Source organism: Camelina sativa, chromosome 5 (assembly GCF_000633955.1).
Source record: "Camelina sativa cultivar DH55 chromosome 5, Cs, whole genome shotgun sequence".
Taxonomy (NCBI): Eukaryota; Viridiplantae; Streptophyta; class Magnoliopsida; order Brassicales; family Brassicaceae; genus Camelina; species Camelina sativa.
Genome location: NC_025689.1, coordinates 9,326,955 through 9,347,556, shown reverse-complemented (window position 1 = coordinate 9,347,556; position 20,602 = coordinate 9,326,955). Strand labels below are relative to the sequence as shown.

Sequence of the window (20,602 nt, the reverse complement as noted above, 5' to 3'; positions counted from 1 at the left end):
TTCAAATAGAACCATTAATTTCCCAGAATTAATCAAGCTGTTGGGGTTTGCATATGTACATTATAGGTCTTTGTGCTCGTGGTGATGACTCCTAACGGTTTTTGCGTTTATTCAGACAAAACATCTTGGCGAGCCACTCCGGCTTGTATGAAGCAATGACTTGTGCTATTACCAATCCAAGCAACACTCCAGACCCGTACCCTATTGCCACTGCTTTCCAGTTCAACACTCCTTCTTCTTGTTCTTTATTGTCTTCTTGCTTATGGTGTTGCATCGGAGGTGCACTAGTGCTGAAGCAAGATTCATCCAGAGGGAGACCACAAAGCCCTGCATTCCCTTCAAAGGAGGATTTAGGTTGCCCAGTGATTTGTGTTCCTTGTGGTATTTCACCCTTGAGTTGGTTATGAGACACATTTATGAACTCCAAAAACGAGAGGCTCCCGAGTCCATTAGGAATAGTCCCCGAGAGTTGGTTTCTTGACAAGTCTAGTGACTCGAGCTCCTTAAGGTTGGCCAAAGACAGAGGAATATGGCTTGTGAAGGCGTTGTTTGATAAGTTGAGCGCAATCAACGCCTTCAAGAGACCAATAGATTCAGGAATCTGTCCTTCAAGTCTGTTCCCAGAGAAATCAATGGTGGCAAAGGATGTGAGAACCTTCGCTTGCTCCATGTGTAAACCTTTGTATTGTAAATCCATATAATCCATATACATATACCCGTAGACGCCTTGATCGTAGAAAAACGTCACGTATGCCATATATAAACCCCCATACTCATTCATTGGGCTTGATGATGCTTTCCAATTCACAAAGTAATCAGGCGGCAAGCTTCCAGTAAAATTATTGTCAGATATCTCAAATATCCGCAGCTCAGGAAACCCGAGAGGGCCTTGACGAGGAGGAGATATAGCACCACAAAATCTGTTTGATCGAAGGGTAAGGACTTGCAAATTCGGTAAAGCTTTGAGCCAGAACGGAAACGTGTCTTCAATTTTGTTGTTTCTAACGCTGAGAAACATAAGAGATGAGCAATTCAAAAGAGACCTTGGAAGCTTCCCCGTTAATCCACTATAGCTAACATCGAGTGTCCGTAGAGAGGCACCGACACGGAACACGTCGGGGATACTTCCTTCGAGGTTGTTGTTCCGGAGATACACAAGTTCCAAATTACTCAAACATTGAGGAATGGGACCAGTGAAGTTGTTATAAGATAGATTAATAGCAGTGAGAGAGCTTCTGTCGCATATTGAATGAGGTATCTCACCAGTAAAATTATTTCTGCCCGCATTGATGACTTTGATAAAGAGTGGTAGATTAGGAAAGGCTCCTTCAAACTTGTTTGAATCCAGAAATAAAGACCTCACTGATGAATTTACTAAACCTTTTGCCAAACCTTGGAAACCTGTAAAAGAATTATTTCGAAGGGACACTGACCTTAGACGAGGAAGGCTCCATAACCACTCAGGAATTTTCCCTTCCATTCCATTGCTGGATATGTCTATATAATCCAACTTCTTAAGGGTCCTTAAGATGCTCGGGAACTCCTTGATATCGCAGTACGCCAAGGCCAACATTTCCAGGGTCAACGGGATGTAAGAATCTGAACTTAAACTGTCCGCATGTATAAGGTTGCCAGAAAAATCAAGATACCTCAAAGCTTTGAGGGAGGAGACGAGGTTTAAGTCTATTGGGTAGCTTGTGTTTAGGAAAGAAAGTTCAAGATACTTAAGATTGGTGAGCTTTAAGATAGGCTCTATGATTTTTCCTTCAAAATGGTTAACCCCAAGGTACATGAACTCAAGCCTAGATGAGGTAGGGGAGCTAGAAACTTCGACTGAACCAGCAAGATTGTTTCCACGCAAAATAAGACATGATAAGAAAGGGAGAGTGAGGAGAGAAGAAGGGATGACTCCAAAAAAATTATTGTTTGAAAGGTTTATTACGGAGAGGTTGGTTAGATTCTGTACAAGCGGAAAACTACTATTGAGCTTGTTTTGGTCAAGCCGCAAGTTAGTTAACCGGGTCAGGTTACTAATTGTGGAAGGAACTTGACCAGAAAACCCATTAGAGGAAAGAAACAAGTACTCTAATCTGTGGAGGTTGCCAAATTTGGAAGGGAGTGAGGAACTAAAGTTGTTGAAAGAGAGGTCAAGGTAACGTAGGTGGTAGAAGTCAAAGAGACTACTGTTGGGATTGAGAGTTCCGGAGAAGTGGTTATATGAAAGGTCTAAACCAGCGAGCTTGCTTAGACTCCGCCCAAGTGGGAAACTACCAGTAAGCTTGTTATAGGAAATGTCTAATTGAGAAAGCAGGCTTAGGTTACTGAATGAGGAAGGAACTTGGCCGAGGAAGCCATTAGATGAAAGAAACAAACCCTCTAATCTTTTGAGATTTCCAAACTCGGAAGGGAGTGAAGAGGAGGTAAAGTTATTTTCGTAAAGATCAACGTAACGAAGCTGATGAAACCCGAAGAGGCTGCTGCTGGGCTTCAGAGTTCCACGGAGACAGTCCCTTAGCTGTAGCACTGTGACGGCACCCGTCGAGTTATCGCACCAGACTCCATTAAAGTGATCACTGTGGTTGCAACCACGGGTGTCAAACTCGTTCATGAACTGTGTAAAAGCTTGAATCTGGTGGGGCCGACAGGGCACAATACCAGTGAAATAAAATTTTGCATGGGAGACGCAACAGAGTAAAAGTAGCGAAAGAAAATGAAAATGCAAAAGCAACTTCGACATCGTTGTAATGAAAGATTTTTTAGAAGAATGATTTTGGATTAAGAAATGTGAGAGAGAAGATGGGTATAAATACAGATATGTGGTTTGGTTTTTGCACTGGAGCACAACAATTTGACTAAGAAAAAGTTAAAGCTATGTGAAGTCTATGACTCTATGTATTCCGGATAGTATTACAAAAGAATGGTTAAACCACTTAAATCGTGAAGTGATTTCTATGTTACTTAAAAATCTCTTAACGTATAACTTGGGATTGGAATCATTCCGTTGACATATATAGCTACGTGAAGATTCCAATCTCAAGATTACAAAAATAAATGTAGCATTTATAACGACAAAAACACATTGGATACGTTTGTCGAAGAATTAGAATTAGAGCTATGTGAAGTCTTTGTATTCGGGCTTGAAGAAAAGTATTGTTAAACAGCTACGTGCCACTCAAATCATGAAGAGTATTCCACGCTGATTGAAATTTCTACGTATATATAGCTTGGAACTGGAATTGTATGAGTATGAAACTTTTCACATATATTCAAAATTACAGAAGTAAACGTAGCATAGCGACAAACACATTGGATACGTTTGCAGCTTGTGGATCGAAGACTTTTGTAGCTCTTTAAAACCATAAAATCTTAATAAACCCCTAGAATATTCTAAAAATTTGAAAAAATAAATATTAAAATAAATGTAATTTTTTCATATTTCTTTATCAAAAATTCTCCATAAGAGGATGAACACATTTAAAGATACAGCGTTACATCTGTAAAGACCCTGCCACTTTCCACAAATTGTGGAGCATATATTACCAATTGATATTGACCCTAGACTATATATCTCGATCTTTAACTAATAAAAAATAATTAAAATTACTATATTATATAGAGGGATTTTCAAAAATATCTTTTTTTATGTCACTTTCAAAAATACTTTTTTATTTTGTCAATTTTTAAAAATACCATTTTTCTATATATAAAATAACTAAATTTTATGCTTTTACTCACTCAAAACTAGGGCAATTGTCATAGATACCATCATTTTTAGTTTTTGGGTCAAAAATATCATAAGGCCCAATAATTTTTATTTCTAACATTTCTAATTAAAACATCTGACAAAAATACCCTCACATTTCTCAAACCCTCGTTTGTGTCTCCTCTCTCTTGAGACGAAAAAACTGATCATCAGACTCTCGTCGCCTCGCCGATCTAGATCGCCGGCATATCTCACCGTTTCGGTAATACCTTCCCTCGACTCGCCATTTCGAGAATACCTTGATCGAGATCACCTTAGTCACCAAAAAATCCTCTATATACAGATCAAGATCTTGCCTTGTTTTTCCTTGCAATCAGTGTTTTTGTTGAATCTTGTCTCCGCGGATCTTCTTATTTTATCAATCTTCACCACGCGACACTTTATCATCGGTTTATTGCCATTTATAAGTAAGCTTCAGATCCTTTTTAAAGCATTATTCTCGATTGTGTGATTTACGGTTTGATTTTGTGAAATTTGAAACAATTATGTGTGTGAGTGTGTGATATTTTAGTAGATTCTTATGATTTTGGTGTAATTTGAAATGATTGTGAGTGATATTTGAAACGATTGTGTGTGAAACAAAAACCTAAACAATTTGGGTGAAAATTTTAGTAGATTCTTATGATTTTGGTGTAATTTGAAATGATTGTTTGTGATATTTGACAAAATTGTCTGTGAAACAAAAACCTAAACAATTTGGGTGAAAATTTTAGTAGATTCTTATGATTTTCTAGTAAAAAAATATTCTAAATTGTGGGTTACAATGTGGATGATAGTTTTGTTGAGTGGATGATAGTTTTGTTGAGTACAATGGGGATGATAATTTTGGGGATGATAGTCATGGCTAAGAGCGAGTTCAAAGGGGATGATATTTCTCACGTTTTGTTGAGTACAATGGCGATGCTAGGTTTTTAAAATTTATGAAAGAATCTATATAATTTAGGATCAATTTCCTGACACTATATGTTTCTCTTTCTTTTATATGTTGTAGGATATGGGTGATTCTTTCCCTATAGAAATCAAACTTCCTGAACTTTGTTTCAACATTGGAGAGGAACCGAGATCAGAGGTGACGATAAACCAGTTTCCAAACAACGATGACATCACAAAAGTGAAAAGCATCCTCTCGTTGCAGAGTATGAGAGGATCAAGAATTTCTTCCTAGGACCAATTTTGAAGGTTATCGATGATGTCAGGGAAGATGGTGCACTGTTTTTTGAGCAGAAGTTTAAAGGTATCAAAGAAAAATGAACTATGGATGCATTTTGGAGGACAACCTATGAAATTATCAATAAGAGAATTTCATATGGTCAGTGGATTGAAATGCACTGAATGGGGGAGGTGATGAAGATCAACGGCAGAGTCGTTATAACTGGGCTAACACTGAAGATGCTCACACATATGAAGATCTTTTGGATATTCTACAAGAAACTAATCCAGAGGAAGCTGATGAAAGGTTTTCTCTTGCGATGTTGATCCTTATAAAATGCATCTTCCTTCAGAGGTACAAAGGTAACAGGCTTCCCGCAAAAAACCTTAAGAGGGCTCAGCATCTGGATGTCTTGGCTAATTATCCGTGGGGAAAAGATGCATATAATCTTCTGATTAAATCAGTAAAGAAGAATGTCGAATTAAATATGAGGAAGAATAAATATTACTTACATGGATATCCGTTGGCATTGCACTTTTGGATCCTTCAGTCTGTACCTATGTTAAAGTCTTCTTTCAGCACATTGAGTGTAATTGAGCGACCAACAGCATACTTGTGTGAAAAATACACACATACAATTAATCCATCGATTGCTCAAGTGGAGAATATTGAAGCATCAAACCATGTAAGTTATATTCTCTTTAATTTTAAGAAGGACTAATAGTAATTTAGGACTGTCTAACTAAACAGAAATTTTTTGTGTGCAGCTCAATGTTATTCCCATATTACCATCGATACCTGATGATGCAGAAGATACAGTCTTCTTGGAAGACACTCCTGATCAAGATTTGAGTATGTTAACAGAAGTAGTGAACAAGGCATACAAATTGACAATTGAAGACTGGGAAAAAAAAAGCATTGCATGTTGGTGCAGTGATGGAAGATATTGCTATCAAATCTTACCAGTTCCGTAACAAGGAGACACTAAAACCATCCTCTTCTGGAGAGTCACTAATGGAGAAATTAGACAAACTGTACAACATTGTTACAGATGGATTCAAAGATATCAATTGCCGGTTATCAAAAATAGAGGAGAGTCTGGGAAGATATAAACCTACAAATATAGACGATCAGGTAAAACAAATTTTCTCTTTAAGAAAATTTTTTCATGCATGTAACTTCTAATCGTTTTCATTTTGTGTTGTAGGATCTACACCAAGATAGTGGAATGCCTCCATTTCCCAGTTCTCCAATTTCAAACCCTCCATCCCCCAGTTCTCCAATTTAAAACCCTCCATCCCCCAATTCTCCATGCACTGAACAAAATACAGAGCATGTGACTCAGGTTTCTGACTCTCAGGTTTCTGACTCTCAGATTCCTATAGAGGTAAAGAATTGGTTTCTTACTTGTAAATTAAATTTTAGGGAAAGTAGTCTTAATTGTGTACTAATGCTTCCTAAAAACCATTTGTATTTGCAGAGTGGCGATGGGATCCGTCCGACTAACAAATCTCCCACTGAACAATATACAACTGAGACTCAGATTCCTAAGGAGGTAAAATTTGTTTCTTATTTGTATTTTTAATGTTAGGGAAAGTATTCTTAATTATGCACTAAAGCTTCCTAAAAACGATTTATATTTGCAAGACGAGTCTCATGCAAGACGATTTGTATTTGCAGTCATGATGGGATCCGACCATCTAACAGGTCTACCACTGAACAAAAGACAGTGCATGTGGCTCTGACTTCTGAGACTCAGATTCCTAAGGAGGTAAGAATTGGTTTGGTACTTGTATTTTGAATGATAGGGAAAGTATTCTTAATCAATGTATTAAAATCTTATAATGTTTTTTTCAGATACAATTGCTGCAAGAAGTTGAAATTAGGTATGAGAACAAATGGAGCAAAGGAAGAGTGAAGGCAATTCTTGAAAACGGAATCAGTGTTTTGATGGACAAATCAAAGAACGAAGAATTTTTTGGAAAAGAACAAATTCGGTTCTTCGATAGAGAGAATGAAAGTGAACCAAATCCAGAAGTTTTAACTACTGAGGTAAATGAAATGATTTTTAAAAAATTTTAAAAATATTTTAACACATTATATTGACAAGTGAAATAATTCATATCCAGTTCTTTACTCCAAGGGAAAACCAAAAGGAGGAGTTAACCCAAACGGAGGAGTTAACCGAAAAGCTCAATACCGTCACTGAGGAGATGACCCAAACTGAGGAGATGACCCAGAAGCTCGATTCAGCTATTGATGTAAGATTTATTATACAACTTTTTCCTGTGATTTAATTTTGTAGGAAAGTCTTCTTAAGCTAAAAAAGGTTCTAAAACGTGTTTTGCTTGTAGGGTGATGAGGAGAACCTTCCTCGGGAAGGTGATGATGAAGAGAACCTTCCTCAGGAAGGTGATGACAAAGAAGATGACAATCAAAGTCATCATGCGGATGAAGCTGAGAATCTAAATGATGGTCTTGATAAAGAAGAAGATCATGTACCAGATGGAGTGAGCCCAAATGATGGTGATGATGAAAAAGAATACAAACAGAATCCACAAGACGAGGGACCATCATTCGATCTAAATGTTTTAGTTCACCTGAGGTATGTCAATTTAATTCAGTTCTTGTTTGTTTTGTATATATCATTGCTGATGTTTGTAAAAAGTACAAAGAAGACATTCATAAACACGTTTCTTTGTTACATCTTTATTTCAGAAGAAAAAAAAGAGAAAGCTGGATAAGAAAGATAAAATTGTTATTCCAAGAAAGAAGCAAAGAGTTGTTGGTGATGGTAAGAAGCAAAAAGATGATGGTGATGGTGAGAAGCATGTTCCAAGGCGAAGCAATCGGCTCACAACTCCATCATTTTCAACCATTACTCCATATAAAGCACCAAGAAACCCTGCCACATCTACTATTCATCCAATATTCAACCCTTTCCTGTCTCAATCTTTCAATGACATTGAAGAAATGAATTCTTGGAAGAGCTCAAATATCAGAACAGGGTTAGTGTGATGTTTTAACAATTCTCGTCAACTTTAAAAAGTAAGTTTTTATCCAAGTATAAGAGAATGTTTTTTGATAATTTCATGGTAATAACGGATACAGAACCATTAACCTCACATTGGATACATTTGTTGGAAAGACCAGAGAAGAAATTGCAAGAAACGGTACTGCTCACAAATTTTGTTTTGGTTTCTTTTGTGTTGGCTAGACTCATGAATCCTATCCTGAATGTCAGATTATCATATATTATCGTGTCTATTTCTCCTAATACACTAAAAGTCTTTTTCTTCTTTTAAATGTAGCATATTGATGCAGCTTTGGGATTACTTTGGTTGATAAGAAACAAGGATCCCATTTATTTTCACAACAAGAGACTTCTGAAATCAACCTTTGTGAGGCCAGACTTCTTTTCAAAATTGAAAGCTGGATACTTCAGTTTCAAGGAGGATAACTTTAAATCACAACATGTGTTTCCAAAAGAAGTCACTGATATTGTGAGTGGGAAGTTGCCTTCGGTTTGTCTTCCTACTGAGAAGTGGCAGGATCTCGAGGGAGTTTATGGTATTGCCTATAACTCTACATACAAACAGTTCATTGGTATGGAAATAAGCTTCAAGTCCAGGAAGATTATTGTTTTTTATTATCGAACTCATGAGAGTAAAGGTGACTTGGTGAAAATTCATGTTATGCCAATTGCAGGTAAGAACTTATTTCATTATGATATGTATCTTATGCTTATGATATATTTCTGATAACTATTTGTGTGTATTGCAGAGATGATACCTTATCTCTTAGGCACTGAAAGAAACAGAGGAACAGTTTATCTATCTCCATTTAAAGTCTTGTGCCCTAAAAAGTTCTTTCGTCGCATTAAGAGTAATGCAAACTGTGGATTGTTCATTCTTAAAATGGTGGATGTCACTCAATGGGCGTAGAAGAGATGATGAGTAAGCTTCAAGAAGAGGTTTCAGAAGATATAAGAGCCAATTTATGCTTTGATATCTATCATGATATCATACTTAAGAAGATTGAGATGTTTAGAGGTTGATTTTTGTTTTCAGATGGTAGACTTTTCTTTGGATTTATAAATTTACAATGGATTTATTGGAATCATATGTTGTGTGTTTTGGGATTATGATTTAAATGTTCAAGATACTTAGTAAATGGTGTGTTTTGTGAAACTTGTCTTATTTTGGATGGTATTTGTACAGATTAGGGAAAGAATGAAAGTTATTTAGGAAGGGTTTAGAGAAAATCAGGATGGCTTTCCTCAAAAAAAAAAATAAGGATGGCATTCCTCAAATACGCATCCAGAGGGTTCGAACATTCAAAGTCGAGGATTTACAAGTGGGAGGGTAACCAGTAGGCCAAAGCCTGTTATTCAGGAATAAATAATAACCTTTAATATATATGGTTAAACATTTAGGATGACATTTAGAAAGGAATCTGAAAAAAAAACAGGATTACATTCCTCAAATGCGCATCCAGGTGGTTCGAACCCTCGACATCGTGAATTTACAAGTGGGAGAGTAACCAGTAGGCCAAAGCCTGTTATTCGGGAATACGTTATAAATTTTAATATATATAGTGAAATATTTAGGAAAGGATTAGAAAAAAAAAGGATGGCATTCCTCAAATGCGCATCCCGGGGGTTCAAACCTTCGAAGTCGAGGATTTACAAGTGGGAGGGTAACCAATAGGCCAAAGCCTGTTATTCGAGAATTATGTATACACTTTAATATATATCGTGAAATATTTAGGGAGGGATTTTAAAAAATAAGGATTTCATTTCTCAAATGAGCATCAAGGGGGTTCGAACCCTCAACATCTTGAATTTACAAGTGTAAGAGTAACCAGTAGGCCTATGCCTGTTATTCGGAAATTAATAATAACGTTTAATATATATGGTCAAACATTTAAGATGTCATTTAGGAAGGGGTTACAAAAAATAAGGATGGCATTCCTCAAATGCGCATCCAAGTGGTTCGAACATGCGACATCGTGAATTTATAAGTGGGAGAGTAACCAGTAGGCCAAAGCCTGTTATTCGAAAATTGGTTATAAACTTTAATATATATGGTGACATATCAGTTATGGGATTTAGGAAGGGGTTACAAAAAATAAGGATGGCATTCCTCAAATGCGCATCCAGGTGGTTCAAACATGCGACATAGTGAATTTACAAGTGGGAGAGTAACCAGTAGGCCAAAGCCTGTTATTCGGGAATAGGTTATAAACTTTAAAATATATCATGAAATATATAGGCTATTTATTTTAGGAAGGCTATTTTGTTATTTAGGATAGCATTCCCTAATAGTATAAAGGTATGTAATTTAAGAAATAATGATGCAGAAATGCATTCCCAACCTATAAAAATACACAAAAACAACAATGTGTGTTTAAGAAACTGAAAGCTTTCATAAATAACAACATAAAGGTAACACAAATTGTATCTGCTAAAAAACTTAATTATATTTAGGAAGGATTTTTTTAAAATTCAGGATGACATTCCTTTACAGTATAAAAATATGTGGTCTTAATGTTTCACATAACAGAATGGCTACTGTATCAAATGAAAACTATAAATTCAAATTAAAGAATAGATTATCGTAAAGTATGAAACACATCATCTTTGTTGTGTCATCCTCTACAACACCTACCAAAAATGTCACAGATTCAACATATAGCTTTGTTGTATGAAAGGTATCACTAACCGATAATCATATGGGAAGTCGGCATGTACTCTTATTGTGTCCTGCTGTGCCACATCTACTGCACTTGTGACTCTGAGACTTTGAACCTGGCACCCCAAATTCTCCAACAGATCGCTTTCTTTTTTTTGGTGGTCTCCCACTGTTTGGCTTACTAAATGGAGGTGCACAAAAGAATTCTTCTATAGAATCAAGGAAAATCCAATCTTTTATATCTCCATTCGGGTGTATGCTTTCAGCATATACATTAGCCCATGTCTCAGTCAAGTAGCAAACATGAACAAACTTATTTTCATCCCTATTTGAACGCTTCGCAGCAGCAATGGCGTGAATGCACGGAATTTTGTCGATGTCAAAAACACAGCAACTGCAATGCATGTTTTTCAAGTGAACAATAAACTTGTTAATGTTGTCCTTCACCTCAAACTCGTCTTCATCAACTTGGAAAACGTCAAGTTTCATTGCATCTGAGAACCTTGATACCAACTTCTTCACTACTTGCGGTGTGACAAGCTTGTCATGTTTAGCAGCCTTTTCACGTCTCTCATGAAACCACGAAGTCAAAGTTAACTTGATTGTCTCAAGAAGAGAAAGAACTGGCAACTCTCGTGGTTCTTTCAACATCGAATTAAATGACTCAGCAATGTTTGTTGTCATAATATTGTAACGATTTGAAGGAGAATAGGAACGAGCCCACTTTCTGAAATCAGTCTTTTGTAAATACTCAGCCAACTTAGGATTTGCATCTTGAATCTGGATGAATATTTTAGCAAACTCTTCACGATTATAAGCAATGGCTGCAGATTCAACAAGTGACAAATATGATTGACCTTTGAAACTTACTTTGATGTTGTTTCCAAGGTGGTATTTGCAGATTCCATGATGTGATGTTGGATACAACTCTGTAAGTGCTTTTGCAATGGACGATGCACGATCAGAGACAAACACCTAATCTAGGGCATTAGGTATGATAGTACGAAGACACCTAAAAAACCAATTCCAAGATTTATCATTTTCTGAATCAACAATAGCAAAGCCTATCGGGTATAGGTGATGATCTCCATCTTGTGTTGTAGCTACTAATAAATTTCTCCTTCAAGAAGGTACCATCTACTGCAATCACTCTTCTCAGCAAATCAAAACCTCTTATCGATGCACCAAATGCAATGAACACATATTTGAATTTAGTACCATAATCCATCTCAAGATAAACAAATGATCCTGGATTTCTTTCCTTAACCATGAACAACCATTTTGCTATGTTGTGGTAACTGTCCTCAGGAGTTCCTCTAACCAAAATCTGAGCTGCCTCTTTTGCTCTCCAAGCTTTTTTGTATTTTATATGAACACCATGATCTAATCTAACTCTCTCAATTATCTGTTTTGGCTTGAGTCCAGCCTTCTTTTCTGCAAAATGACTGCAAATAAAAGAACCAAGGAGTTTTGCAGTGGCTTGCCTATGGTTCGCATTCCTGTACGTTGTATCACAATTTTGTTCTCCCATATAATTAATCACTAGAAAGAAATCAGATGACTTGAGCTTCGTTGCACGCATCTTCCAGTTGCAACTAGGATCGACACAACCCAATATCAATCTCGTTATGTATGACCACAAAGATCTGAACTCAAACTTGAACTCAACTGCAAACAGCCGCATCTTCATCATCAACTCTGCTTTGTTTTTGAAATATTTTCCCTCATGTATATAATCAGTCGCTTGAGTGTGATGTGAAAAACCTCTAGGAATACCATCATAAATCACTTTTTCAGCAGTTGAACATGTATCAGTATGTGATTCAGAAACTGTGGCGCCACTTCCACTTGGTTCATGAAACTCCTACATATAAAATGTAACAATTATGGAATATCTGATAAAGACTTTAGGATGACTTTCCTAACATATAGATATCAGACTTCATTTCACCATATCCTTCTTAATGCACAAAGAAAGATTCTAATATATATGACTCTATTCTTCACAGCAAGCACCTATTACAAAAAGCACATATGTATTCTATGATTTGTAAGATATTGTTTTTTGAGTGAAAAAGTAGAGCCAAGTTTACCTTGGTTAGATAACGAACTGATGCAACAGATATATCACTATTTGAAAACTGAAAACCTTGAATGTATCGGTTGTTCTCTAAAGTAGCTGACAGAGTATTACTTTCAACATTCCCAGAATCAATAGGCAGCTTACATAAAAAAACAAAAAAAAAACATCAAACATAAGAAAGACATACTAATGCAGTAAGAAAACTACAGTGTATTCACTCACAGTTACACATAAACGATTCAACTCAGGGTCATCTTGAAACTTCCTGAAATACGTCTGTACTTGACAATCATTTCGCAAATACATTGGTGGAGAATCTTCTACCATCAAATTCATCCTTGAAGAAAGCCTACAGCTAAGTTTGATATTATTCACTAAACAATCAAGTCCAAAATCTTCAATTACCATCTCAGCTAAAATCTTATATGTGATATTCTCATCTACTTCACTAAGAGATCCTCCTTTTTTAGAATCAATTGTAAAATCTCATACTCCTCTATCGTTTTGTTTCCACTCCCCACAAACAGAGTATAACTCAATCATAGTCACTAATCAGGTTAGAGATCACCTTGCGATTGAGGCTAGATCTCAATATGAATCGAGAGGAACCACTACCAAATTGAACTTGCGAATCGAGAGGAACCAATACCAAATTAAGCAAGATCGATCTCTAAACTAACATCAGAGCTAGACAAAGTTGACAGATATCGCCGGAAATGATGGAACACAACGACAGAGCTAATCGTTATCGGAAGATCTCGTCGGAAAAGTTGGTGCCATCGTATCTCGTCGAAGAAAATAATTGGAGTTTATAAAATCTTAACACAATTTGGGTTTATAAAATGCAAGGGTAAAAGAGTCATTGTGTTTATTAATGAATGGTATTGATGGAAAAATAAGGAATGTGGTATTTCAGGAAAAAAAAACTATTTGAGTGGCATTTTAGGGCATTTCTCTCAAAACTATATCCTAAATGTCAAATAGAGAATCCTAACCTAAAAAGGAAAATTCTAAAAATTAATTTTGTAATTGTGTAAAAGATGGTAAAAATGAAAATATTCAAAAAATGTGTTTCTGAAAAATGGTATCCCAAAAGGGATATTTCTAACAAATTCTCTATAATAAATTATTTATATAATAATATCATAATAAAAATATTGTTTTATAGTGTGATATTTGGTGTTGTGGTTGAGAAAAAAAAAGAGAATATTTGATGCTAAAGTTACCCTAAGTATGGTATAAATTTTAGTGCAATGGTTGGAGACAGCCTTATTTCGATCGAGAGCAACGAATGAGCCCAGAAGATTCCCTATATAATATTACAGAAATACACAACTTTTTTTGTAGACTATAATATTTATAGGTTGGTTACAAAATATGTTATAGATTAAATATAAGTTGGTTACAAAAAATGATTATATATTAATTGGTCAATATATGAGTACCTTAAGTATATCCCAAAGAATCATTTGAAATCATCAAACTTACCATATTAATTTCCTTTACTAATTATTCATCAAATAAAATCCTTTGATATCTAACTTACCATATTAATTTGTTAATTATCATTATACTTCACCTCTCATCTTTATAAATAAGTCTATTTTGTGAAATAAATAAATGATCATATTATTTATTATAATTAAAAATAGTTTTATTTCGGGATATATCATAAGTTAAATTTTTAAAAACAAATATAAATTGTTCAATCTATAAAATATTTAAGGTTTAGTAATATAATTCTTTAAAAACAATATCTATTGAATTAAAAAATTTGCTAAGTAACGGACCAAAATTTGAATATTTAAATTCAATTTCATATTTTTTGTTGAATTTTATAATTTTAAATAAAATATTAAACTCTAAATAATTTATGTTAAAATATTTTTAAAATATTGAAACTTGATATTTTGAAGAATATTATAAACATTTAATATATCAAAAAGATATAAACTATAAACGCTCTAATTTGATTTGTTATAGCAATGGTCAATAATATGTCACTATAATATGAAAAGATTTCAAGAAACCAAGTATATTAAAACAAAAAGTATAACATATATTAAATTACTCATAATATAATAACTTGCTTTTAAAAAACTAAATTTACAAAAATTATGTCTTATAATGACATTCAAGTCATGATGTAGAATATACATTATTGAACTAACTTTACATACATATGTAATGCGTTTTAAACTTTGGATTGGATCAAATAAAATTAAAAACACCAAATTTATATATATATATATATATATATATATATATATATATATATATGATTGATAGTCGTAAGTAAGTATATATAAAAAAAATTTCAAAAGAAAAAAAAAGTAAGTATATATAAAATTTAACAAGTCTTGTAAGATCCTTTTATGAAAGAATTACTCAAATGTTATCCAAATGTTAGTTTATTCCTCATATCTAACAATCTTCTAAAAATTGCTCAAATGTTTAGTGATCTGGGTGTAATTACAATTTACTCCTTGGGTTTAGTTTTTCGATTTTGATTAAAAAATATATATATACACTTTAGCAAATTAAAATACACATCATTTTCAATTTTCCACGTCACAACCCGAAAAAAAAACTTAACGGCTGAGTTATACTTTTTACGGAAGACGAAAGGTCTCGTCGATTCATATGACATAGTATTTTACGGAAAAACTCAATTTTTTTTTCTTCATTCAGCCGCAACATACATATAACTCAGCCGTCATTACCTCTTTAACGCGTTACGGCTGAGTTATTTAATACACGTCAGCGATTTCTGATGTGGCGTCTGACATGGCAATAGCATTTTTGTAATTATGTTTTTCCGGTAACATAAAACAAGGGTAAGCTGGGTATTTTGAAAATACCCGAAATATTCTAGTAATAAAATCTTTTTTTATACATTCTAGTAATATTACCTAAAATATATAACAACCTCCCTCATTTTATTGACAAGTCTCTTCAAAGTACATATAAGACCAAGTGCATTAGCGTATCTTCGTGCCGTCCCACATAATAAAAATGCAAAATTTAAATCGAAATCATATTAATTACAAAGAAATGTATCTACATATGGGACGTAAATTCGTCCGTCCTCTATAACACGTGGCGTTGTCTTATTTGCTATTTTTTTTTGTGGGGTAAACCAAAAAATCGAGGGTTCGACTCATTTTGTTTATCTCCGTCTCTCTTTCTTTATCCTCTCTCTCTCTCGACGGCGATTTGATTCTGAAGGATGTTTTCCTTGAAACTTGCCTGAAGCATAGGGAAATTTGCCGTTAATTTGCTCTCCCCGGTTGCAATAGAAAGAGGTCTTGTTCGTGCTTCATTTCCGATGGTAGATTTTATAGTTTTTTTGATGTATTATCTTTTTTGGGTTTTAAGGGATTTGTTTATGTGATTCGATCGATTTGTCTCTGAGTTATGATTCGATTGTTGAGTATCTGTGCTTATGTACCACTTTCCCTCTGATTTTAATTTCGATTTAGGGTTTCATATTATGTTTTGGATTTCGATTTAGGGATTCGATTTAGTTTTTAGGGTTTCGATTTAGTTTATTGGGGTTCGATTCAGGGTTTCGATTTATTATCTCTCTCCTTTTAGTTTCTGATTTATTGACTTTCATAAACTTGGTTCCAATTGTAAGAATTTTTTTTGGGGATGCAGATTTCAAAGGATAAAGTTTTGGCATATGGTCGGATTTCGAAATGGATAGCAACCGTTAGTCAATCTCAATCCCTACATGGTAAGGCAACCAAATTGAACTTATTACTATAGGTTTATCTGCTATCCGTATGCTTGTATGTTAAAGCGAGTTTAACATTGTAGTTGTTTGTTGTTTATGAGTTTTTCAGCGTCACCTCATGAAAGCCTCACATAAGGAGAAATCACAGAACAAGTAGCAACAATCAGCCAGTGAAAGGTAAGTAATCGATTCCATTAGCATCAAAAATGTCAATTTCTTGTTGTTTGTTGTATACTTGTGGTTTGTAGTGGTCTCCTTTATTGATTTGGTAGACTAGTGTTGTTGTCTAGGTCGTAAATACTAGTTCATAGTATTTGATTGAAGTCAGTTTATAAGTATACGAAAGTTATTGGATGATGATCTCTGTTTAAACTAAAGTATTAATGCAAATGCGATGTAGCTAAAGCTACCTAGACATCAATATTTATGTAACTAAAGATAATGGAAGATACATGGACAATGTATCTTCCATTTGCATTAATTTATGTAACTAAAGCTATCTATATAAAGCTAACTAAAACTAAAGCTACTCTCAACGTTCATATATAACTAAACTCGATTCTTAAAACTCTTGTTGAAGTCTAGGACTGTTGTCTAAAAACATCTTTTCTATTTATTGTAGTTGATATTTGTTGTCATAAATTGTGATTAAACATTGTTTCTGAATTTCAGCACGGAGAAGATGTGGATCAAACATATACCGTCGGTGCCGCCAGTTTGGGTTCAAATATGAGCAGTACGATTACTCGTCGAACACATATGCGGGATAAACAAGTTCATGACCAGTTAAAAAAAGATTTGATTGAGCATATTTGGACAAACTTTGGACATCTTCCACATAATGAAGATTAATCAAAAAAATTCTATGCAGAGAATAAAATGTTTGTTTTAACTTATGATGTTTGTATGGTTTATGTTTTTATTTTCAATGTTTTAATTATATGTTCTGTTTTTTTCCAAGTTTTTGTAACTTTGTAATTTTCTTATATTTTTAATGTTAATGTTATATGTTTTATTTGAATTAAAACTTTAATATTATTTTACTTCTTAATTTACATAATTAATTTTTAAAATAAAAAATAATATTTTTTTTTTAGGGGACCAATTGTGAGGGACACAAATGCTCATACCAAAATTAAGAAACTCTGAAAATTAGATTAAAATATTTGAAGGACCAAATTTTTGTCCCAACCAATGCCCATGCTCTAAGATTTGTATTGGAAAGATGAGAGTAAACATAAAACAATCACTTAATAACTGAGCGGTTGATACAATTGCAAAACTTTGAGACAGACAGCAAACTTTTGTATCACATAAAAATTGAAGAAGTTAGAATGAGTCTAAGTTATAGTTAATCTAGCTAGAGTAATAAATCGTTTACCCTTTCTTTCTACTACTTGAATATCCTTTTTTTTTTTTTTTGAAAAAGACTACTTGAGTATCCTTGTAATCTGGCTTTAACCATTTTATTAACCAACCAAAGGAGAACATACGGAATCAGCATACAATGAGACTCAAAATAAAAAGAACGACATACACAATTGCTAATGTATCATTTTATTTTGTAATAATTAATTATCATTCTTCATTTAATTAAATAATATAACAACGTACGAATGCATGAGCATGAGCATGAGCCTCATCAGTGATGGCCACCACCACCATAACCTCCTCCAAGTCCTCCCCCACCGCCAATGCCTTTACCAAATCCACCACCGGCTCCACCGCCGAATCCTCCTCCGCCACCACCACCAAATCCTCCTCCTCCTCCAGCACCACCACCGCCTCCAAGTCCTCCTCCAGCACCACCACCGTATCCTCCTCCAGCACCACCGCCATATCCTCCTCCTCCTCCCAAACCACCACCGCCACCTCCGCCTAGACCGCCTCCACCGCCTAGACCGCCTCCTCCACCCAAACCACCACCGCCTCCGCCCCCTAGACCGCCTCCGCCTCCTAGACCACCTCCGCCCCCTAGACCGCCTCCACCTCCTAGACCGCCTCCGCCCCCTAGACCGCCTCCGCCGCCCAAACCTTTACCATAACCCTTCTTGTAAATGCCATGTTTGTGGAAGAATGGACGAGGTTTGTGTAGGAATGGGCGAGGTTTGTGGAAAAAGTGTTTGTCTTCGTTAACCTCAACATGTCCGAACGCAAATTCGGCAACAAGAGCGAGTACAAAGATAAACACACACGCCTTACGGGAAGTTAAACCCATAATTAAGAATAGTTTATTCCAACGAGTTTTATATGGTGAATATGTAAGAGAGAAGACAGTTGTGTCAGTGAAGCTTAGGCTTTGCTTGTATTTATAGACATATCGTCCACTCGTGAGTGCGTACATACTTAACCGGTTTTGCTTCTTTTATTTTGTAAGTTTCTTATCAATTCTCTAGTTTCGTTAGTCGTTTCTCTCCATAATACATATATATATATATATATATATATATATATATATATGCTACTTTTAAAATTGACAAATTGTGCATATGTAACTATTTAAAGATTTCATCTTAACGAATGTTGTGAAATGTGGACTAGTGTCAATAAACATTCAGAGTTGAAACGCTTGGTTTAAGTATAACCGTGAGGAAAAGTGGGAAACCGGCATCTATTGAACCGGACGGTTCAACCTGTGAATAAAAAGAGAAAATAATTGGTTGAGTACACTAAATTAAATGAGGTCCAACCTGTCATTGGACAGTTTATTTATGTCTGCCAACTGCCCAGTTGATCTCATCCAACATGTACAACAACAAAGAAATGAAATCAATTTCATTTGAAATATTGAAGAAATAAATTATATATATGTGACTATATATGTGCACATAAGTGAATTGGTACGTATATCACAGTTTCGATTAAAAAGAAAGTTGTTGGGGGTGGTAAAACCTGAAGTTGAAGAATATACATTGTTTATTAACTGGTTCATGTGTTCTTTATAACTTCATGTTCTGACTAATATATAGTTCATCGTATAATATGTATAAGATCCCTCATAAATATACTTTTCATGGATTTGTAGCAAAAAGAGAGAAAAAAAATATATAATGTAACTTCTTTTTCGTGTATTTAAAATAGACGTACCACCACTAAATGAATAAATTGTGTCGTTATCAAAAAAAACAAAAAATGATAATCGTGGCAACTGTAGTTTCCTTTTACATAGTTGAAGGACATGCTCTACTATAAAGCCATGAATTAATAATATAAGGGCTATTTTGCATTATTCAAACCCTAAAAATGTGATCACATTAAGTGAGAAAAGGAAGTGATCTCATTTATTGTGCCATTAAATGGTTCAAACCAAACACATAGTATTAATAAACCTTTCAATCTCCAAACTAACAAAGATAGAAAAACAGATAGGCTTATACATTACATGCATCATCCACACATTTTTAGAAAAGATAAAGTTTGAGGTTGATGATTGGTTTGAGCTGTGAGCCTGTGAATGTAGACTTTTGTTTTAAATTTGGTTTGTTTTGGCTGCTAGAAAATTAGCTGGGACTAAAAAATCTAAACTCAAGTTTTACTGACTAGAAAAACAAACAAACTGAACAAGATTAAAAGGAAATTTTGGTTTGGAAGAAATTTAAGAAATGCCTTGAAGACTTTAAAACACTTTTAAGTGTGATTTGTTCATATTCTAATTATAATTTAGCAATAAGAGTTCTGCCAACAGACGATTATGCTATGTATTATTGTTTTGTAAAATTTTGGATTTGGTTCTATATTGAGAATAATATGCATCTTTTGGTTACAGACCACTAGTTAAAGGATTGCATTAGTTATTTTCTTCTCTCCTTTTTAGCAGTTGAATTAGGGGATTCATAAAACATATCCAGTTGATCGATTAATATGTTCAAATCTCACCGCAAGATACAAATATCTAACAAGTATTTCGCGCAAGTTTTCGTGTTGAACTTCTAATTAAGCTATAACTAGAAGATACAATACGGCTACCTATACATAATATAATTGAGCTTCTTATAGAGCAATAACTAGAAGGTTAAAGACGGTGGAATAATGTGTATTATTGAGTCCTATATATAAATTATAAAATATGGACCATTCTTTTTGTCATAGCATGTGATCTTTATAATAATCGTCATTAGTATTACTAATCTTACTCCATATAAATTAGACTACCGGCCCCCAGCTTCTTTAACTT

At 34.6% G+C, this 20,602-nt stretch overlaps 2 protein-coding genes across 2 annotated transcripts; both read right to left on the bottom strand.

Annotated features, from left to right (window-relative positions):
• Positions 1-2,759, bottom strand: LOC104786313 (receptor-like protein 12). Its single transcript, XM_010511687.2, has one exon. It carries the CDS (start codon positions 2,735-2,737, stop codon positions 92-94), a length of 2,646 nt encoding a protein of 881 aa, XP_010509989.1. The 5' UTR covers positions 2,738-2,759; the 3' UTR covers positions 1-91.
• LOC104786312 (glycine-rich protein 23-like) lies at positions 17,868-18,805 on the bottom strand. The gene has a single exon (XM_010511686.2). It carries the CDS (start codon positions 18,770-18,772, stop codon positions 18,071-18,073), a length of 702 nt encoding a protein of 233 aa, XP_010509988.1. The 5' UTR covers positions 18,773-18,805; the 3' UTR covers positions 17,868-18,070.